This window comes from Toxotes jaculatrix, chromosome 19 (genome assembly GCF_017976425.1).
Source record: "Toxotes jaculatrix isolate fToxJac2 chromosome 19, fToxJac2.pri, whole genome shotgun sequence".
Lineage (NCBI taxonomy): Eukaryota > Metazoa > Chordata > Actinopteri > Toxotidae > Toxotes > Toxotes jaculatrix.
Window position 1 is genome coordinate 17,631,564 of NC_054412.1, and position 19,850 is coordinate 17,651,413.

Here is a 19,850-nt window from a genome sequence, read left to right on the forward strand (position 1 = left end):
GAAAAAAAAACGACCTAATGCATAATTAACATGAAAATACCCACTCACCTGTTTCCTCAGTCTGTGTGCGATAAGGCCGTTGAGCTCGGCAGAGTCTGTGATGTGGACGTCAGAGGGTCGAGTGGAGATTTAAGGTGGTGAGGCTGCTTCGCCTAACCTCTCTGCTCCCGGCTCAATGAGGTCGTCTTTGACAGATCTGTGACCTTTACAGGCGTGAGTGACTCCTCACACTCCGCTGGCCAGCTGCCAGCTCGCATAGATGACCTCTGACCTTCCTTCTTCTCAAGAGCCTTTAGAGGAATGGAGAGTGCTTCATAAGTTTAGGGTTGAATGTGTGAGAATGTGTGTCCCTCATCTCAGGAGGAAGGAAAAACCTGTCTCAGTGTTCATCTGGATGCCTGACTATTGTTTTTTGTACAGAATTCAAAAACTCTGAACTTCTCCTTTAAAATAACATGAGTCCACAGCCATGTGAGTAGCTCCCTGAGCTAAATGCTAATATCAGCAAGCTAATATCCTCACTGGGACAACGCTAACAAAGCTGGGATAGTTTTAGAATAATATGCATTGTGTGACATTAGTGATAAAAGAAAAGAGGAAGAAGAAAAGAAGTGTTAACTATGCAGTTCATACATTTGGTGGAGCAGTGAAATACTGACAGAATCAGCAACCCCAGATCCATTTTCTCTTGGTTCTCCCTGGTAATTTTAGCAAACGAGTTCTGTAAACTCTGCTGAAGTTCTTCACTTCAGTAGAGTTTAACTGAACTCGCTATACCTCTGCTCATGTAGCAGTGAAGATTAGACCAAAGTCTGCCTCCTCCACAGCACAAATCAGCTCAGCACAGCCTCAGTGAGCCTGAGCGGGAGAAAAGTCCTTTCAGATTTCACAGCTGATAGCAGGAGTGAGCAAGCGTGGAGAGAAAGCCCAGATTTGGCCTATTCCTCACTGCGTCAGGACTGCAACAGCAACACACACACACCACAGCACAGTCACGACACAGGGGCCCGCATCCAGGAAATTACGCATGGCCGTTCAGCTTCAATCGCCCTGTGCAGTTGGAATCTATATGAGACACAGGTCAACGCGTGAGCCTTTTGGGCTTTATTGCTAGCTATTTTTCAAATGACAAACCCTTTTCAGTAACAGTGTGGCTGAACACAGTATTCAGTCAATGTTCAATAGACAGGTAACTGATGGAGATGTAATTGGAAAGGCTGTGTCAAATGAGCCAGTAAAACACTCTCATAGGGCAATCACCAGGGGTCTCCCGCAAGGGCCGGCACCCTTGACATTGGGGAATACATTAAATGAGCCACTCTTACCATGTGACCTTTCTTTGGAAGCTAAAACCTTTTTGGCTAATTTGTCATCTAGGTTTAATTACTGAAATATCTTCAGGAAATCAGGAACTTGTCCCACAGAGCGAGACACCGTGACGGTAACTGAAATATACTTTATTCTCTGGGAGTGAAAAAAAAATGGTCAAGTGATGCATTCCACATCTGGAAATTACCAGAATACATGTAAGCCCAAGAATGCATGAAAGACAAACAAGAAACAGGATTAACTGTGGAGCTTTAAAAAGCAATTTATGTAACACTAATATTTAATTTCCTGCCCTTTAAAACAAAATTGTGCAATTACACAACGGCTGCCCAGCGAGGACACTTCCCACTGCTCATTCATCCACTGCCAGCCATTAATGAACGCTCCACTCATAATGGGTTTTCTATTTAGCTGCAACATAAACATGATTAGCTCAAACCGAGATGCTAAATGGGTTCCTCATCCTCAACGGACGCACAAAAATATTTAAGGGACACCTCGAGATTCTGGTATTTCGTCACCAAACAAGTGTATCGTTTCAGTGGAGTTAAAAATGCCTCAGCACTGTCATTTCTCATCAAACCGAATCAGTCCTGCTGCTGAAACAGAGGTCATTGACAAGGCACTGGTGGAACCCATTTATTTCTAATGCGGAAAGCTAAAAATACCAACATGTCATTTGTTTGTGTGTCTTATTTTCGTACCTGTTCAGAAAAGGAAAAACGTCAGTGTCCACATCCACCTGTCTCTGCCGTCTATCTGCCTGCATCCCAAACACCTGGCTCTAAAGCTGCTCTGGCTTCACCCCAAATAACTTTTCTTCATTCCTTACGTCCTCACATATTCTCCTTATCTAAACAAAACAGAAGAAATGCAACAGCATTTCCAAGAGTGTTCCAGATAAAAAGCAGATGCGTGGGCTGAGAGAAAACACCCAACCATTATCTCCTCAGAACACTGAAAATACTGCAGGAATCATGTCCCATGAATATTGTCTTGATACACAACACAATTTGTGCGTGTACGTGTGTCATTTTGTATGCACCGTCCATGTTCAGTCCATTCCAGGTCCATACAGGTCCTTCACCATGTACGGTCCCTCCAACTCATAGCCCATCTTCCTGTAGTAGTTCCTTGTTCCTACACCTGCAGAACAAACCGCGGGCAGAGGTCAACAAAGTACTTATGAGAATATATGAACATATGAGAATCACAGAAATGAAAAATAAAAAAACACCCCTGATGCTTGATGTTATTGATCAATACGGAAACGTCTCTTTTTTATGTGCAAGCACAACCAATACTTTGCCACGGCCGATATGAGGCCAATTATAGCTTATCTCTAATACATCTCCACTGGTGTACTTACTGAAGTAAAAGAGAAACTGTGGAAAGGAAGCGCCAAAGATATGTTAGAGGTCATTAAGGGACAGCTGCTGTATCTAAATTCACTTCCTATTCCGATAAGATATTTGAAAAGAACAGAAGTGTCAACAAAATGTTACCAACGTAGCTGCAAAGCCTCCGTCTCTGAGTTTCTAAAATAAAATCCAATATTAACACTAAGCAGTGCAAACTATACTTATCCTGTACTGTCTGTTTCAAAGTGGAAACTAACAGTTACGTACATGTGAGATTATATGTTTTGTACCAACATGTTAAAGTCATATATGGGTTAAATACTGTAGATGTTTGTATTGGGATGTCTGGGGAGAGGATAAATAACACCCTGCAGCGCTGTTTTGTTTCTCACCTGAGATAACGGCTAGCTTTCCGGAGCCGTGTTCATCTCTGGCGATTCTCTCTGCCTCCTCCATCAGCATCATACCGAAGCCCTACACCAGGAGGAGAGAGGAGGACAGACAGCGATGAGAAACTCTTCTTCTTATACCTGATTCTGTACTTAATCTCATTGTTAACTTTTTGAGTCTGCTGTGTGTGCCAAAGAAAACACGGGCCAGTCTTTGGGGGGGGTCTACTTTCTATGCAGAGTCAGCGTGTGACATCATAACCACCTGATGCTGGAACTTGCTGGGGTCTCGGCTGCTGACGGGGACGACGCTGCCGTAGACGTGCAGCTCACGGACGATGGACACGCCTCCTTTCAGCTCAGGACGGAAGGACTGAGGAGAACAGCGACGCAGACGCAGCAAGCCAATCAGGATGTCCTGCTCCGGGTCCTCGTAAGATAGGAAGGTCTCCCAGCTGCCATTGGCCACATAGTCCCTCCTCACCAGCTCCACCTGAGCACACCTTCCTCTTCATTAATGTGTTCAAATAATACATTCCCCTTGCCTTTATCTTAAATAAGTATATTTTTTTCATCAGTATCTTGAACGATACAACAACACCAACTTTCATGCCTCGATCTCCAACTTTATAAAACTGAACGTAGTTTATTTCCAGAACTCTGCCCGTTACCTGGTAAGGCCTGACTTTGTGGTGGATCTCCTGGATGCCCACTTCTCGGGTTCTCACATCTCGACACTGCACAAGAAGAAACATTCAAAAGTGTCAAACCAGTTCAGAAACTCAAAAACTTTGGGACGTCTTTTATAATCGAATGTTTGAATCAGTTTGAATTTCTCCACAGGAAGACTCTTTGAAATAAAAAAAACATGAATGCATCAAGCTTAATTCATTCATATTACTTTGTTTAATAGTTCATGCAATGTAACTTTGTTTCTGATACTGTTTATGGTTGGCATGTTTCAGCAGCAGCCATTTAATGAATGTACAGTCTGTATTCTCCTCTTAAAATATCTTAATTTTAATGTTTAGTTCTGGATTCAAACTCTCGACAAGAACTGTTTCACACAACGAAGACGGGTTTCACAGACACAGACAGTGAGCTGTACAAAGCTGCAAGCTGGTTGGAAACATTTAGAAAAGTCAGTGGAGAGACTAGGTCAAAGTTCGAATCATTTGAATTCAGCACAACAAATTCTGAGGAAGTGCAGTGCAATGTGTGACAAAAAAATCAAACATGTCTCTGAGGCAGGTTCTGCACATAAAAAAAACAAAAAAATGTTTTTCTAGTGGTGGTGGAGACAATAAGAGCATGGTGTTTGTATGGAGGCATTTCAGGCTGTTGGTCAATAATGAAGATTTTTTTCATCCTGAGTCTGTTCTAATGGAAGTTGGTACGGGGTCTTCTTCCTCATGTGTTCAGTTGGTGATTCTGTTAGGTGCACCCTGGCCTGATGGTTTCAGCCTGAGTGAACTCTACATCCACTCAAGTTGTCATCTGCTTTCTACTTTCCAACATAAATTCAATTAATGTGGGGGCTGTGGGAAGGAGGGCGCTCCAATTCCATGCTCCAAAGGCTCTAAACTACACCTGAGAGGTTTTTTAATCTGTCATCTTACACTGTCACCCGCAATGTGTGCAAATTATTCTGACAGTCAGCATTCGCCCATTGGCAGCCACCACCACCTGAGTTCTAGTGTACTGGTTTGGATCGCATCCCAGCCGGAAAAGTCTATTAGCTTCCTCCACTCAAAATAAGCTGACACAGAGTCTTTCGGTTTAATATGAGAGGGCTGTGAGTCTCACCTCAGTGCCCATGTCTTTCATCCTGGCCAGTGCTAACTCTCTCAGGTTGCCATGCTCCACTCCTGAGCTCACCAGCGGCATGGGGATGTCCCTGACGGGCGGCACGAGAGCAGGAAGCAGGGAAGAGACAGACGATTCATGAAATGATAGAAGAATGGTTTTAAGATGAATCTAAAGTACAACATTGGTCAGTATTTATAAGTAACACTGTGTTTTACCTTGAACATGTCACCTTTATAAATGTTAAAAAACACATTTGATGTTTGATACACAACACATCCCTACAGTTTATGTACAGCCAGAGTCCCAGTTCTCAGTGAGCTCAGCTGTTGGGCAACCAATGGCCCATTTGTCCTCCTACCTCTGTACCCGGTAGACTCGTGTCCAGGGCGGCACCAGTGCCAGAATTCGGGCCACAAGGTCCACCAGGGCGCTGGGTGTGTAGCTCTTGTACCGGCCGGTCTTCCACAGCTCATACAGCCCCGTGCCCCTGATCACCAGCGTTGGATACAGCTTCAAACCATCTGGCCTGAAAGCTGGATTCTCAAAAAACTCCTGCCAGAAACACACAGATCCATGCTGCACATTAAAGCATTTTATCAGGCAATGAAAACACGACGGCTGAATCATTCTGAACAATCCTCCACCTCACAAAGTCACAGCCACCATTACAGTTTGTAACTCATTAGTCTCCTGAGATCGAATTTCTGTCACAATCTGAAGTGTTTTGACATAAATCAACAGTATCTCTTTTACCACAAGTCCTTGTTTTGTCATGTCACTGTACTGTGTAATTAACTTCATGGACTGAAATTGATTGTGCACTGCCATTTTTGCAGTGTTAAATTTGTGAGTCATGCTAACAGATGGATATGTAGCTTCTTTAAACTGAGAGAGAGAGGGAAAAAGAAAGAAGAGAAAGCAAATAAAATTGGTTCTAAACAAATGCCCACAGAGTTTATTTCACTTCACTTGTATGTTTTTTTTCCTACATGACCAGACAGCAGCAAAGAAAAGTGTCTGAGCATTCAATAAAAAAAAAAAGAAGGGTCCAATTGCAAAGCCACTGACTTAGAAACATAAAAGAAGACATCCACTGGGCTTCTGTAAAGCACATATCAAAGAGGACAGCACAACAGAGCTAGCTGCTATTCAGCTGAAGGAAACAAATGTCGCTGTATGGTTCGGTGCAGTGAGAGGAATCAGTGTCATTTCCAGTCATTCTCTCCTCCTCTGTACTGACTATCATGATCAGCACCGTGAAGATCTGGAATTCTCCAAAACAGGCTGCATTATCAGTATCTCATAATCTCTCTCTCTCTCTCTCGACACAGTTTATAATCACATGAGGACACGTCCCAAATGGCCCTGCACTAAACCTTGAGGAGGGGACAAATCTGTTTAAAGAAATAACAATGCTTCGATACCAAAACCAGGAGTCCAGAGACTATTTTAGGGATTTTGCACCTGCTACCATTTTGGATGGCGTATCGCAGCTCCTGTTGGTCGGTGGAGAGGAACCCTGTTAAGGACGCCCCCCCCCCCCCCCCATCCCCCACCCCCCCACCCCCCCACCCCCCACACCCCCCCACCCTGGGACACTGAGCATCTGTACACAAGAGATAAGTGAGAGAGGATCTCGGGCCGGGAGAAAGTTGTAATCGAATTTCATTATCAGGACAGCCATGATAGACGCAAGGAGGATGCAAAGTTCTCCTGCTGCCCTCTGCGGCATCTAAACTGGTCTGTGGTCCAGGCTTACATAAGGGTCTCTGTGGGACGTGATGAAGACAAAACATACAAGCGGCAGAAAAGAAAGGAAAAGGACGAATGTTTGAATGGGTGTGATTAATGCAGAAAACTAAATTCAAAGAGCCCTGCTTCCTTAGGCTGGCAACCAGTACTGAAGAGCTCGGTACAGAGAAAGGCCTGAACAGCATTATTATTAATAATTTTCATGGAGGTTCTTTTGCATTTAAGTAAACATGCCTCCACTGAAACCTCAGCTGCTACTTGCATCATATTTGCAGCAGTTCCTTCCCCTTCTCATCAAATTGGACAGTAACAAAGATCTTTCCCTGTTTACGGTAATCCTTTTAAGGGTCAGGAGGCAGCTGGAAATATTGGACCTTGACTGCTCTGGTTCACTGTCCCACCAGGCAGGCAGCTGCTCCCAGCTCTCTGCTCAGCACCAAACAGCAAACAGACACAGTCTGCATTCAGCTGGTGAACATACAGCAGTGGAGCATTCAGTCGCTAAAGAGTCATGTAGATTTTTATGTTAACAAAGAGACAATGTAGTGAATCCTGATACAGTCTATGTGTTCCCATTCACTCTCAGTGCCCCCCCCCCCCGAGGGAAACACACACTGTCATTTAATCTGTTGTTAATACAGAAATATTGATCAGAGCAGAGTCTTTACTCAGTGTTTTTCTGAGTTAAATCTAATGCGTTTCCTTCTTCAGAAAACTGAATATATATTCCATGTCTAGAAGCTTGTAGTCTTCTTCTTCACAGCCTTTATGGACAAACTGCTGTGCTTCTTCATGCAGTGTGTGCATGAAGAAGGAATGTGTAGTGCAACATGTATGTTACAAACACAGGAATGAGGCGTACACTAGTTCCAATATAAATATGTTAAGATTATAAACATGATAACAGGGTCCAAATGAAGAAGTTTACATTCGCCTGTCAGGATATTTTCCACTACTTCTACTTCCTGCAAACATGACTATTACCGGATGCTTCCTGTGTAAGAGTTGTAGCAGGATCCAAACTTGGATCCTGGAGTGAAGATGTTTAAGAAGCTGCATATTTTTCCCACTCACTAGCAGGAAGTGGGTCATGGAAGATTAGGTACGATGAGGAGGAGCAAAGGGAAATCCACACACAAGTTGCATAATCTGGAGGTGTCACTGTGATAAGAAAGGAGGGGAGAGCCGCAGACAGGGAGACGATGTGACTGGAAGACAGACAGAGACAAGAGAGGGGAGACAAAATGAAGTGACAGGAGAGATGAGTAGATGAAAAGACTGAGGGGGGGGATCAAGTGAAGAGGAGAGAGAAGAAAAAGATGAAGTGAAAAGTACTGGAGGGGAGAAAAAAAAGCATGAGAGAGAAGAGACAAACAAGGAGACATGAGAGAGAAAATACTGAGACTGCACACTGGGAGACAAAAGACCTCAGAGACAAAGGAAGAAATTAAGTGTTGGGAGAAGAGAAGTGAGAAAGGAAATGTTACAGGAAAGGAAGGAGAGACTCTGAGGGCCGAGTGTGTGGACCTGCTGCTGCCCCCTGTATTACCATCAAACACAGATTCACACACAGTGAAGTGGTTCAGTGAACACACACACACACACACACACAGAGGTAATGTAACAAATCTGAGGGAAGACACGGACTCTTTTCCCCTGACTTAAATCTTCTGTGAAAAATGAAGCACTCAGAGATGTTGATGCTCAGGAGATTGGGGGTGTCCTGAACGCCTTCACCTCTACACACTCCCATTTTACACAGTCAGCGCTAACAAAAATAACCTGAAAGAGAGAGCTTCACTTTCAAACACCTCTGAAATAACACCGGCATCCAATCTAGTGTTTTCAGGAAAAAAAAAACAATATGACAACGGAAACATTTCTTGTTTGCTGAGAACTGTACATCACAGCTGACATCTGGTCAGGACACACTGTTTCTCTGCTGAATCTCAGCTCATTAAACCTCCATCCTGTCCCCTGCTGCTCTCTGTGAGACAGAAAACTACAGCAGTACTGTCATTTAATTACAGCCCAACTAATATATCAACCAATATTAGCTTATTGAACATATATCAGCATCGGCCAGTACTTACAGAGAAATCGCAGCAGAGAAATGCCAAAGACATGGCTGAGCGAATTTAAGAACAGAGTTATGCTGAGAAACAATATATAAATACAGGTAAATAACATTGGCTTTATTGTGTGATTGGCTATATTAAAATTTAAAATGAGAGATGACAGAGAAAGTTAAAGTCAACAGAATGTTCACTTCTTAAAGAAATAGTTTGACATTGGGGAAATATGGTTGTTTTTTGCTGCTGTGAGACAGAGGAGAAGAATAATAACGATCTCATGTCTGTCCATTACATATAAAGCTACAATTAGCTAATCTTAGCATTAATGTTGGAATTACCAGGAAACAGGCAGCCTGGTTCTGAGGCGAAGCTAAGTTAAGCACCAGCTTCATACTTACTTCATGGGAGTGGTATCAATCTCATCTAACTCTCAGCAAGAAAGTGAATGAGCCTATTTCCTAAAATGTAACATTATTCCTTTAACTTCACCATCACACACTTTACCTGACCAGGTGTGCATACGCTTTCTGAGAGCTTTACTCAGTACAGAGGCCAGTCTCATGTTTCTAATGTAGCTGGCTTGCTGCGGTACTGTGTATGGTACTGTGAAGCCCCACAGTCGGCCCTCTGAGCAGAATAAAACTGTTGCAGCATTACATCTGAGTGCTGCATCTCTTTCTGTTCTTTCTAATTAGCAGCTCATTACAAGGGAACGTTAAGGGTTTGAACTGTAAAAGACTGAAGACTGCTCTTTTGTCATGCAGCACCCAGTGAGTCACCACCCTGTCAGTAATCAGACACAGCAATAAAAAAAAAAAAAAAAATTACAGAAACGGTTGAATTAACAGATGTTGTTACCATTTTTGGTTTTGAGACTGTGACTGACACATGTTGTCACAAGGGTGCTTCAGATACTCAGCTCCACCAATTAGTAGTATATATCGTTTTCCTTCATTGTGCTTTTAATTACTTGATTTCTGTTTTATCGCGGTAAAAATAATCACAATGAGCTGAAATTGCGCAGAGTCTCAAACAGAGTCTTCATTTACATCCTACAGTCAGGCATGTTGGGAAGTAGCACCGTCTAATTCAGCACATTCATATGATAGCTGTGTTTCCAATCAGAGCTGTAAAGTGAGCCTGCTGTCGAGAGACATCTGACAAGATTTTCTATTGAGTCACATCACAGTTGGGACCGTGAGACGACTGTCACCGCTCCTCCGATTCTATTTTAAGACGCTACATGTAGGACTTACTTGTTATATACCACTGTGAGATAAGTAGTAATGACGCACTCTGATGTCAAGCAAAAGAAAAAACACACAATTACTAATGTCACAAACAATAAATCTAATGATGGGCTTGGTGCATAACTTTATTTTTAGTTGCCACTTTTTACTGATTTTGTTTCTCGTGTTTTACTTTCTGCAGCTTTGTCCACATGAAACTCAGAAACTAGCCTGCAAACAATATCTAAGTAATTTAACTGCTGTGTCATTAAAAGTGGACTACAAGCTCCAGTGTAACTCTCTGCAGTGAACTTACATTTCCCTTTGATGCTTTATCTTTGAACAGAATACAATTATTTATACAATTAGACTATGAAGTGATTTACAGTCATCTCCAGTCCAGCTAATGTCTTCATCAGCTCAAAACCAAATGTGTCTGTGAGTATGAGGAGTGTATAAGAATGAAATCTGCTCTGATCCCAGTGATCTACTGGTTTAGTTGCATTTCATGTTCCCAGTTTAATTCCCACCATGGACTCCTGTTACATGTCACAGTGAACGAGCCTCATTTCCAGTCCCACAGCGAGACACAAATGGATGAGACGCCTCCAATAACGTATTTGCATATCAATACCTAATAGTCCTGTCAGTGAAAAGAACAGCAAAGAAGGGCAACTTGGCCTTTTGTACCACACCGGTGAGGTTCTCCAACAATGCCACAATAACTGTCATTATGTGTGGTTAAAGCTATTTATACCGTCCTTATCATCAATCATCACATGTACCTGTAAGCCGTCATTATCAGAAGGTCAGAGAGATAATGAACGATTTATGTTGAAGACAGAAATAAAACAGAACAAAGAACAAAGTTCTTTCTAATAAAGGATACAATGAAAACAAAATTAAAACGATTCAACTGTTAAAATTAAATTAAAAAAATAAATTAAAGAACTATACATATAATCTCACAACTGTACTTTGACAAATATGCCTTTGATTGTCATAACAATTCACCTCTCTACCTTATTCTATCACGCTCGGATTGACCTAGATAACTATGTGTATGCTTGTCTAAAATACGTGTGAAGTGTTCAAAAGAACGTGGAAGAAATGGCATAGGCGGTGCATTTTGCACTGTATTCAAAAATCACATTTCATTGACATTACAAAGAAAAAAAAAAAGATGTAACCTGATGTTGCCACTGTCAAATATCTAAATTATACCATGATATAAATTTAATGCTGTACCACTCAAGACCGAATTACTCTGCAACTGTGGTCAGTACCACAACATAGCACAGCCTAATGCTATGCAGATAATGCATTATGGTTTACTGACAGTATGTTATGACATTACACAGATTTTGTCTCCTATTTAGAAAACAAAATCTTCTGCTACATGTTGTATGAAGTACCTTGGGTAACAGTTTATTATGCTGTTCTGGTGGTTATATGTGACATACATTAATAGTTTTTCTTAGGATTATCATGTACTTTTTTCCTAAATGAAATCAAGGTATTAGGAAGTGGTTTCCTTGTACCACCCTAACCCACAACTATTACAACCATGTTTTACTAATTAAATATTGTTTCTAAATGGAAGAAACGGGCAGAGATACTTCCTAAACCTTGCTTACTCCTGAAATGCATTTCAACATTCAGTGGTACAGTTCTATTCAAATAGCTGTAAAAATAACAACAACAAAAAATCTATACTTACAATAAACTGCTCCACATCCCTCTCCATGCCCACGTTGGGCAGGTCCGGCATCATGTGCGCGACCACTTTGAAGCCAGCGTCCTTTGCCAGGTGGAAAGATTCACACACGGCTCGCACTGTGTGGCCTCTGGACAAAAAACAAAACAAAACAAAACATGTACAAAAATAGAGTTAAAATAAAAAGCCTGCAGATAAACCATCACCTGCTGGCCATCACACCAGCTGCTATCACATTATGTTATGATGCATTCTTATCTAAACCTGTCCATTCATTCCCGCCCTGACCTACTGACCTGTTGGTGTCGCGGGCCACGTCTTCATATACACTTTGGACTCCTATCTCCAGCCGGGTGCAGCCGTAGCCCAGCATGTCACTGAGGTGTCGCTTCAGGCAGTAGTCAGGCCGTGTTTCTATAGTGATTCCCACACACTTGGTGTTACTGCGTTCAGAGTACCTGCAGGAAGAAACCGTCTCAGTCATTTCTGCTCATAATATGTTTACATCTTATATCTTACAATACTGCTCCTGCTTCATATAATAAGTTTTTTTTTTTTTTTAAATTTGCCTATTCAGTCTCACTGAGTGTGTTGGAGGGCTCTATGCTGGGATCATTTAGCAACATCAATTTACATGCTGTGAGTTTGCGCGGCTCATTATCCAGACAGTTAACACTAACCTCACATTAAAGACACACTAATGCAATAAAGAAAACAAATGACAGCAAAAAAAAATGTTTGTACTGCAAAAAATTGTTAAATGAGACATTACTGAGTGTTTACTTTTTATCAAAAGCCAGTTAAACACTTTATTCAGTCATTCATAAGTCATGACTGTAAGGAGATGCAGATTAAGTCTCATCTGAAGTTGTTCTTTTACTGTATTTACAGATTAATGTGAGTATCTCTGTGTGCCACTCAGGTTGAACATTAAAGCTACTATAATTAAAATTCATTATAAGAACAATGGATCAAATGACTGTGTGTAATGTGAAAGGTTTCCCTTGTAGTGATGAACCCACAAGCAATTACCACTCGACTCTGAACTTCCCCTCAGCCCTGTGAAGCGTTTTAGTGTCTTTCAGTTCACTGTTTCGGTTTGTGATCCCGTTTTTTTTTTCCCCTCTTCACTGCAGGGAAAAGGAAATGTACAAGGAGCCACTGACATAAGACACGAGACATCTGCTACCTGCACTTCACTTAAAGGTCCAGTGGGCTGGCCTTAAACCTTTAAAACTAATTATCAAATGAGTTTTAAACTGCATGGGGTGTGACTGAGACTTACGAAAAACTATTTGTCCCACACAGCAGCAGCTCTACTGATAAAAGAAGCTATAAGGTGCTAAAAGAAACAGTGAGATGCTGAAACAGAGGTGACGCGGTACATCCCCTTATCTTCTTTAAATGTAATCTCAAGACTGAGAGGTTCATCTCGCCTGAACCTTTACTCCTGTGTTAATTTCGAACTTATGTGAGTCGCTGATCGAAATCACAAAAAAAAAAAAAAAAAACAACCCGAGTGACCAAACAGACACATCTCATCTTGGCACACCAGCCAGCTGTCGTTTTCTTCACTCCAGCTGCTCCAATGACCATTAGCTCCCCTCATGCCAGCTCATATTCCATCTGATTCTGTATCTGCTGGCAATAAATGTCCATCTTTTACAGTCTGCTGGCTGATTTACACCAATTACAGGAGTTTATGCTCCAGAGAGGATGGTCAGATTGTGTGAGATGAATCAATAAAAAGTCTATTATCTCAGGCGATTATCTCAAGGTATCTCGCTGCTGTGATCAGATCAGATGCTTGGGTGAGAGGCAGAAATGTGAGCATCATGCACACACACACACACACACACACATAGATTTTCTTTGAGACACAAACACACATCACAAACATCTCACACAGACACACACGCACAGAGACAGAGATAAGGGCAGTCCTTTGCCAAACCAAATGCCTCCTCCTTCCCAAACTCAGCAGCAGCCAGCACAATTACTGTAATCACTGCATCTTAACGAAGAGCGCTGATAGTAGGGCAGGGCAAATTCAGGCACACTCACACCTACCAGCTTACTCACGCACACACATCCTCCAAAACACATACGTATACAGAAAAGAGACACACACATAAACTGGCCTTTCGGATCTTATCGGACTTTAGGGAAGTAAATAGCCCCTGCTGACAAACAGCCCCGGTCCTGTGAAAAAGCCATTATTTGGCCCAGTCGTCTGTATGACGTCTTCAACAAATGGGTATTTCGACTTTGACTTTGAATCTTCTCCAAGTCGTCCAGAAAGTTGCTCCTCATCCATACTGAGCAGACGTGTGCCCAAATTCATTTAAAGCTGCTCTAACTCAGTAAGTGAGAAATCGATAGAAGTAAGTGAAGAGGACTTATTGAGAGCGCCCTCACTTATTTTTCTGCTGAATTCAGAATGGGCTCATTCAGCTTAATCTGTGGAGATGATCATTATATTTTAGCTTCCGAAAGGCTGTTTGGTGTTTAGCTGTGCTAAGTCTAATGAAAAGTGGGGTGGGGTTAAGTGAATGTAAACACACCATGGTGTAAGAGCTAAGAGAAATATGGTACCATATTTCCCATGTTGCATAATACACAGAAAAACACCTTTTATTCACTGGGAATGGTTGGGAGGGTGACTACAGGGAAGAAACGGATGTAACGATGAGTTCTTAATTTTTTCTTTTTTTTACAAAACTTACTAGGGCTCATACAATTATGGAATAATTCAGTGACAGATAATGATTAGAATTTATATGGGAATTGGATCATTTATCAAAGAAAATTCAAACCATTATCTGCTTCCAGTTTCTATAATGTGAGGATTTACCACTTTTCATTTGTGTCATATAGTATATGCACTGGAAACAGTGGGGGACTACTAAATGAATAAATCTAGGGGAAACTGGGCTAATGGTACAATAGCTCCCTCTGGTGGAGACTATTGTTACATATCTCAAATAAAGTACTTACTCATAGAACGTTTATGGAGCCATGGCAAATAAACAAATGACCAAATTAAAATGGAACACATCCAAAACAGGCTCTGGAACAGGGACAGACCCCCTCAGACCCTGTCCACACAGGGCAGCCTTGTCTGGGTACTGTCTATGGCGGGGACACCCTCACCTAAATTCTTCTCTCCAAAAGGGGATTAACTCTCTGACCGAGCACCTGCTCCCCTTCTCTGGGATCACCTTTGCACCCGACCCATCTGTCTCTGTAGTGGTAGACCCTGGCAGCCATTTCTCCCAGTTCTAACCAGGACTCAGTCTCCCCTCCACCCCATTACAACTTACCTTCACCTCTAATAATCTCACTTCCATCATAGCTCATCTATCTATTTCTAATCTGTTTCTATGTCCGCTTCCTTATTGTCCTCACACACATACACACAAACACTTATTCATTTCCAAGTTTGCCCATGCTCCTCATCAGTACCCACACCACCACAGCCACACTTTATCTTTTTAACTATGTCAGTGTTTTTGTGTGTGTGTGTGTGTGTGTGTGTTTGCGCTGATGAGCATGCAGCCTGTTGCATGCTCATCAGCATCAGCATATTTAACCAACTTTATTCTTCTGCCATACTTGTTTACATTTTTACCAAACATGCTATTATTCAGCTATGCTACAGTTGCACAGCAACTCCACGGTTGCATTCTTTACACATCGCACTGAAACCAGCCAGCACGGCGACCCGAACAGCAGAAAGCCCTGTAGAAATAAGAAGGAGGACGAGGGAAGAGAGCTGAATCCTGGAGATGCTGCCTTGTGCATTACCTTTTGCACATTTGTACATTTTTCTGTTCACTTACTGTATATTTGTTACCATTGCTATTTTGTAGTTTTCACTTTTTTACTGATTTACTTCCTCTTTCCTAACTGTGTGTTGTGCTGTTGTAACAAAGAAGTTTCCATTCAAGTTTTCTGATTCTGACTCTGTAGTTTGGTAAAGTCAGAAAATGGCACAGAATACAGATATGCTTCACACCGTGCACTGACCTTCTCCAAGCTGATGGACAGGACATGTCCAGATTCCCCTAATACTTTACACCAAATTGCACCACACAGCTCAGTCATTACTGATGTGGGACTGTCCCAGTCCACCCACTCAGTGCTCAGGGCAAACTACCAAAATATTAAAGTGCTGCAGGCAAAGGAATAAGGAGAATATGAGCCTAATATAGTAAAGTTATTTCCTCTTTCCTAACTGTGTTGTTGAACTCTAAAAAAGCAGTTTCCCTGTGGGAATCAATGATGTTTTCCTGATTCTGATTCACTACCCTTACTGTTCATTGTTGTTAGTCTTCGCCACACATTGTAGTCTCTTAATTATGTGTTCTGTTGTATTAATCTTCACCTGTCGTATTGTGTCTCATCCAAAAAAACAAAAAACAAAACTGTTGCTCTTCCTCTTGAGACCCAGAGGAGGACACAGGCCTTAGAGTAACTGAGTACCTGACAGCCTCAGCCACGTTGTTGGAGGTGTGTCCTGACAGGGCATCGTGTAGATTCCTAATGAAATAGTCTCTGTACTCCTCAGGCAAAGCCATGAAGGTCCCACCCATCACGATGAACTCCACCTTGTCGACACTGTGACCCAGCTGCTTCAGCTGCACAGAGAACAAACAAGATTTAGAACAACTATAATTTGTAACACTGACACATTTTCTGGGTTATAATTGGGAGAACAGTAAAGTGCAGTGGAGCGCAGCAAAATAAGGCTGTTCTCTAAAATAGTAGTTATTATGAACGATCACACTATCTTGGAAAATAAATTGGAATTATAGTTTGAGCAGCAGTTGTGCATAAAACTGGGCTCACAACAACCATGAAAAAGATGAGAACTGTGGTTAATTGAGATTCAGAAAGCACAGATTTCTACATCAACTGCTGCTTTAATTAATGATTTTTGCTTTGCTACATTTGACTAATGTGGCCATAAATTTAAATAATGGCATATCTGAGGTCAGGTCTTAGCAGAAGTGTAAGAGCCATGAGCCATTATTACTGTTTACTAAACACCTTATCAGTGGCAATGATTTCTAAATGTGTGCAAGCAAAGGCTATCACTGTACAGAAGCTGATTTAGGGAAATGGCAATTTTAGCAACATGGGCATCTTGTGACAATGTAAAGACAAAGACAAATTCCACAGCTACTAAACAGAGGCCGATGAGTCAAGCAGTTAAATTAAATTGAATTTTTTTTGTAATGGTAATAAGCAAAAGAACTGAAAAAAAAAAAAAAAAACGGGTGTAGATACTGACCTGCTCCACCCGATGCCTAGTCTGGAGGTAGGGGTCATAACGGGCTCGGATGGCTCTCATGGATGTTGGCTATCAGAGAGAAGAGAAAAAATCATTTTAAAAATGAGTGTATTAAAAATAAAATACACCATAAAACAAAATTCACTTGAGCTTGATCTGACTTGAGCAGTGGGAGAAGCAACTACAGAAACTACAAACAAAAGAAAACCAAAAATCCCTTGATGATACAGAAATAGACAAAAACAAAAGCTGCTATAAAAACAGTGACAAAAAAGAAAATGCGTCTTTTTCCAAGGACAATTGAGACCAGAATATGTGACTTTCAGCAGAGCACTGTTTGCCTGTAAACCAACAGAAAAGTTGCCTTGTTAGATATTGAGGCAGAATGAAACTAACTTACCTCATAACCAGTGTAAGACTGTGTAGAGTACTCAAAGTCTGAGTCTGGACCACCAGGACAGTAGCTGCCAGAGAGGAGATTGTTACATTGAGTTATTAAGAGTTGCACAGACTAAATCAATAAAATGTCAAACAATTAAAACAGATCTTCCTCTCTTAGTTTTGGTCCTTTAACTTGCACTTCTACATTTACAGTTCACACATTAACATAATCATGATCTGCTCATATCTGCAGTGAACGTTATCCAAGTAAATCTTTAAAAAAAATTATTATATGATACAAAATTCAGTAAACTCAAAAAAAAACAAAAAACCAACGACACAGAAACACTTACACACAGATGTTGCCTGTAAAGCTGATGTGTGGACATCGGTGAGGTTTGCACATCACAGCCACGACTGCAATCTTTAACAGAGAAGAACTGAATATTTTAATACTTCTACTCTTTAGTGATAAATTAACAATCTCAACTGTCAGTGTCTCCTACAGTAAATCACGTCTTTGCTTTAAAATGATGCACAACACAAACTGGAGCTGATAAAATACTTAACCCTTAACAATCCATGTAGCCCAGATAACAGAATTTACAAGCTGAGGCCCATCACTGGATAAAGATGCATGCTCATCCTGTCCTACTGTATGTTTGCTAATCAAGAAAAAGCCATTGGCTACAATTCACAGCTCCTCCAAAAGACTTTGAGGAACATTATGTGGCCTGTGCTGTGGAGTTTAACAATAGATAAATGAGCCAATGGCACTATATGTACTGCATGGATGCTTCATTGCCTATTTACACTTGATTGCATCTACTAGACCAAAGTTACTTCAGACAATTGAGCTAAATGGCACATGATGCATTTAAGTGGGTAAAGCCATACAGAGCTCAGCATGAAACTGCTGATTCCGTGACAGAGTAATAGACAGGAGAATGAAGGCTACATACCCCGCTGGCAGTACGGATGGGTTTGGCCTTTAGTTTGGGCACCAGAGCACGACGGTATTGTGGCGGAACCGCAGCAATGATGTCGACCAATCGGGGCTGGGCTTCAAGTCCATATTTAGCTGAAGACTTTGTTTTCACTCTGTTTAAAATCAGGTTAGAATGATTATGACTTGTAGAAAAAGGAGGCATAATCTAGTGTACACAGTGACAGGGGTGATCATTTGTAGTCACTGGAAACTAAAAAAAAAAAAAAAAGCGCTGACACGACTAGCATGTATTACAAGTTATTTCTAACATTATACTAATGGCCAGTACTGATTCCTACATGCATCTTTAGTCTCAGTAAAGACTAAAATGAGTCTTGATATACATGTGATACTATTACAATACAAGGGGTACCCACACTCTGGAATCACAGCTCCTTTTAATTTTATTAGTGACTTTTCAACCAACTACAGGTCTTCCTTGGGCAAACACCCATGTGAACTGAAGGATATAGCAAAATGACGAGTGACATCATAATAATCTAATCACATTCATATGTGTCAACATGATAATTTACAATTATAAAAAAGGAGTGTTGCACTAACTTCCAATCACAAAAGACACAATAAAAATACTCAATACTAAACTGTCTACAAGATCAACACGATAACAGATCTATAGGTAGAGTTTGCTGTGGGACTAGCTGCTTAGAGCACTGCTTTAAAACCACAGAAAACTTTATGAATATGTAAAAAAAAAAAAAAAAAAAAACAGGCTGTATGACCACACTGGAGAAGACTTACTTGTTGAGGTTGATGTCTTTTCCCTCCTCATGAGCTTCAACCAGCTGCTTAATGACATCAGCAATGGTCATCATCATTAGCTCAGCTCGGCTGAGGTCACCTGACAAAGACCAATAATGAATAAAGAGAGAGTTGTTATATTTAATAAAAATATAATTTAAAATAGCTCACACAATTTCCATAACTTCATTATAATTGTATGCCATTCAATAATCTGAAATTAGAAGTAGTAAGTTAGTTACTGTTCGACAGTTCAACTCTTTCCGAAAGGGACCGTTAATAACTGAATGAATGAAGGCTTTACTGTGTTTTCAAACCATGGATAACTCGTTCTTAATGTTATAAAACTCCTAAACAGAGTAAAAACACACAGGTAGGTCACTTATATGTTGTAGGACGGAGGCAGAGCAGACTTGCAGTTAGCATTAGCAACAAGCTATAGTCAGCTTGACTAGTTTAGAAAGCCATTTCAGATATTTTAAGCACTGTGTCACACACTCACTCTTTTTCTTTGGCTTCCCCATTTCTTCCTGTAAACAAATGGTCAAGTTTTAAACAGAGAGCTGCTGGTTAGCGGGTCAACATTCGTTAAATAAATCCGAGAAAGCTGTCAAACATAGTAAACAACTCCACGTTGCGTCCCAACACGGCTTCTGCCGTACAGCGACTGCAATAGTCGTAAAGTAACGTAAACGTACCTTTTAAAGTACTCAACAAGATTCTGAAACCTTCCAAGGCTAAAACGGCTTCACAGTTTTATCC

The 19,850-nt window shown here is 41.2% G+C and overlaps 1 protein-coding gene across 1 annotated transcript; it reads right to left on the minus strand.

Annotated features, from left to right (window-relative positions):
* Nucleotides 1-1,436: 1,436 nt before the first annotated feature.
* elp3 (elongator acetyltransferase complex subunit 3) lies at nucleotides 1,437-19,739 on the minus strand. Its single transcript, XM_041065210.1, has 15 exons — nucleotides 19,591-19,739; nucleotides 19,089-19,188; nucleotides 18,301-18,439; nucleotides 17,692-17,762; nucleotides 17,358-17,421; nucleotides 16,958-17,026; nucleotides 16,147-16,301; nucleotides 11,958-12,119; nucleotides 11,665-11,791; nucleotides 5,247-5,440; nucleotides 4,886-4,976; nucleotides 3,751-3,816; nucleotides 3,345-3,572; nucleotides 3,083-3,164; nucleotides 1,437-2,475 (listed from the first exon to the last, which is right to left on the minus strand). The coding sequence occupies exons 1-15, from the start codon at nucleotides 19,610-19,612 to the stop codon at nucleotides 2,384-2,386; spliced, it is 1,662 nt and encodes a 553-aa protein (XP_040921144.1). The 5' UTR covers nucleotides 19,613-19,739; the 3' UTR covers nucleotides 1,437-2,383.
* Nucleotides 19,740-19,850: the final 111 nt, after the last annotated feature.

Coding starts and splice junctions, on each gene's coding strand:
- elp3 (XM_041065210.1), bottom strand. CDS start 19,612: ATGGGGAAGCCAAAGAAAAAGA. Junction 17,422..17,691: donor TTTACAGGCAACATCTGTGT/GTAAGTGTTTCT, acceptor CCTCTCTGGCAG/CTACTGTCCTGGTGGTCCAG. Junction 11,792..11,957: donor GTGGCCCGCGACACCAACAG/GTCAGTAGGTCA, acceptor TTTTTTGTCCAG/AGGCCACACAGTGCGAGCCG.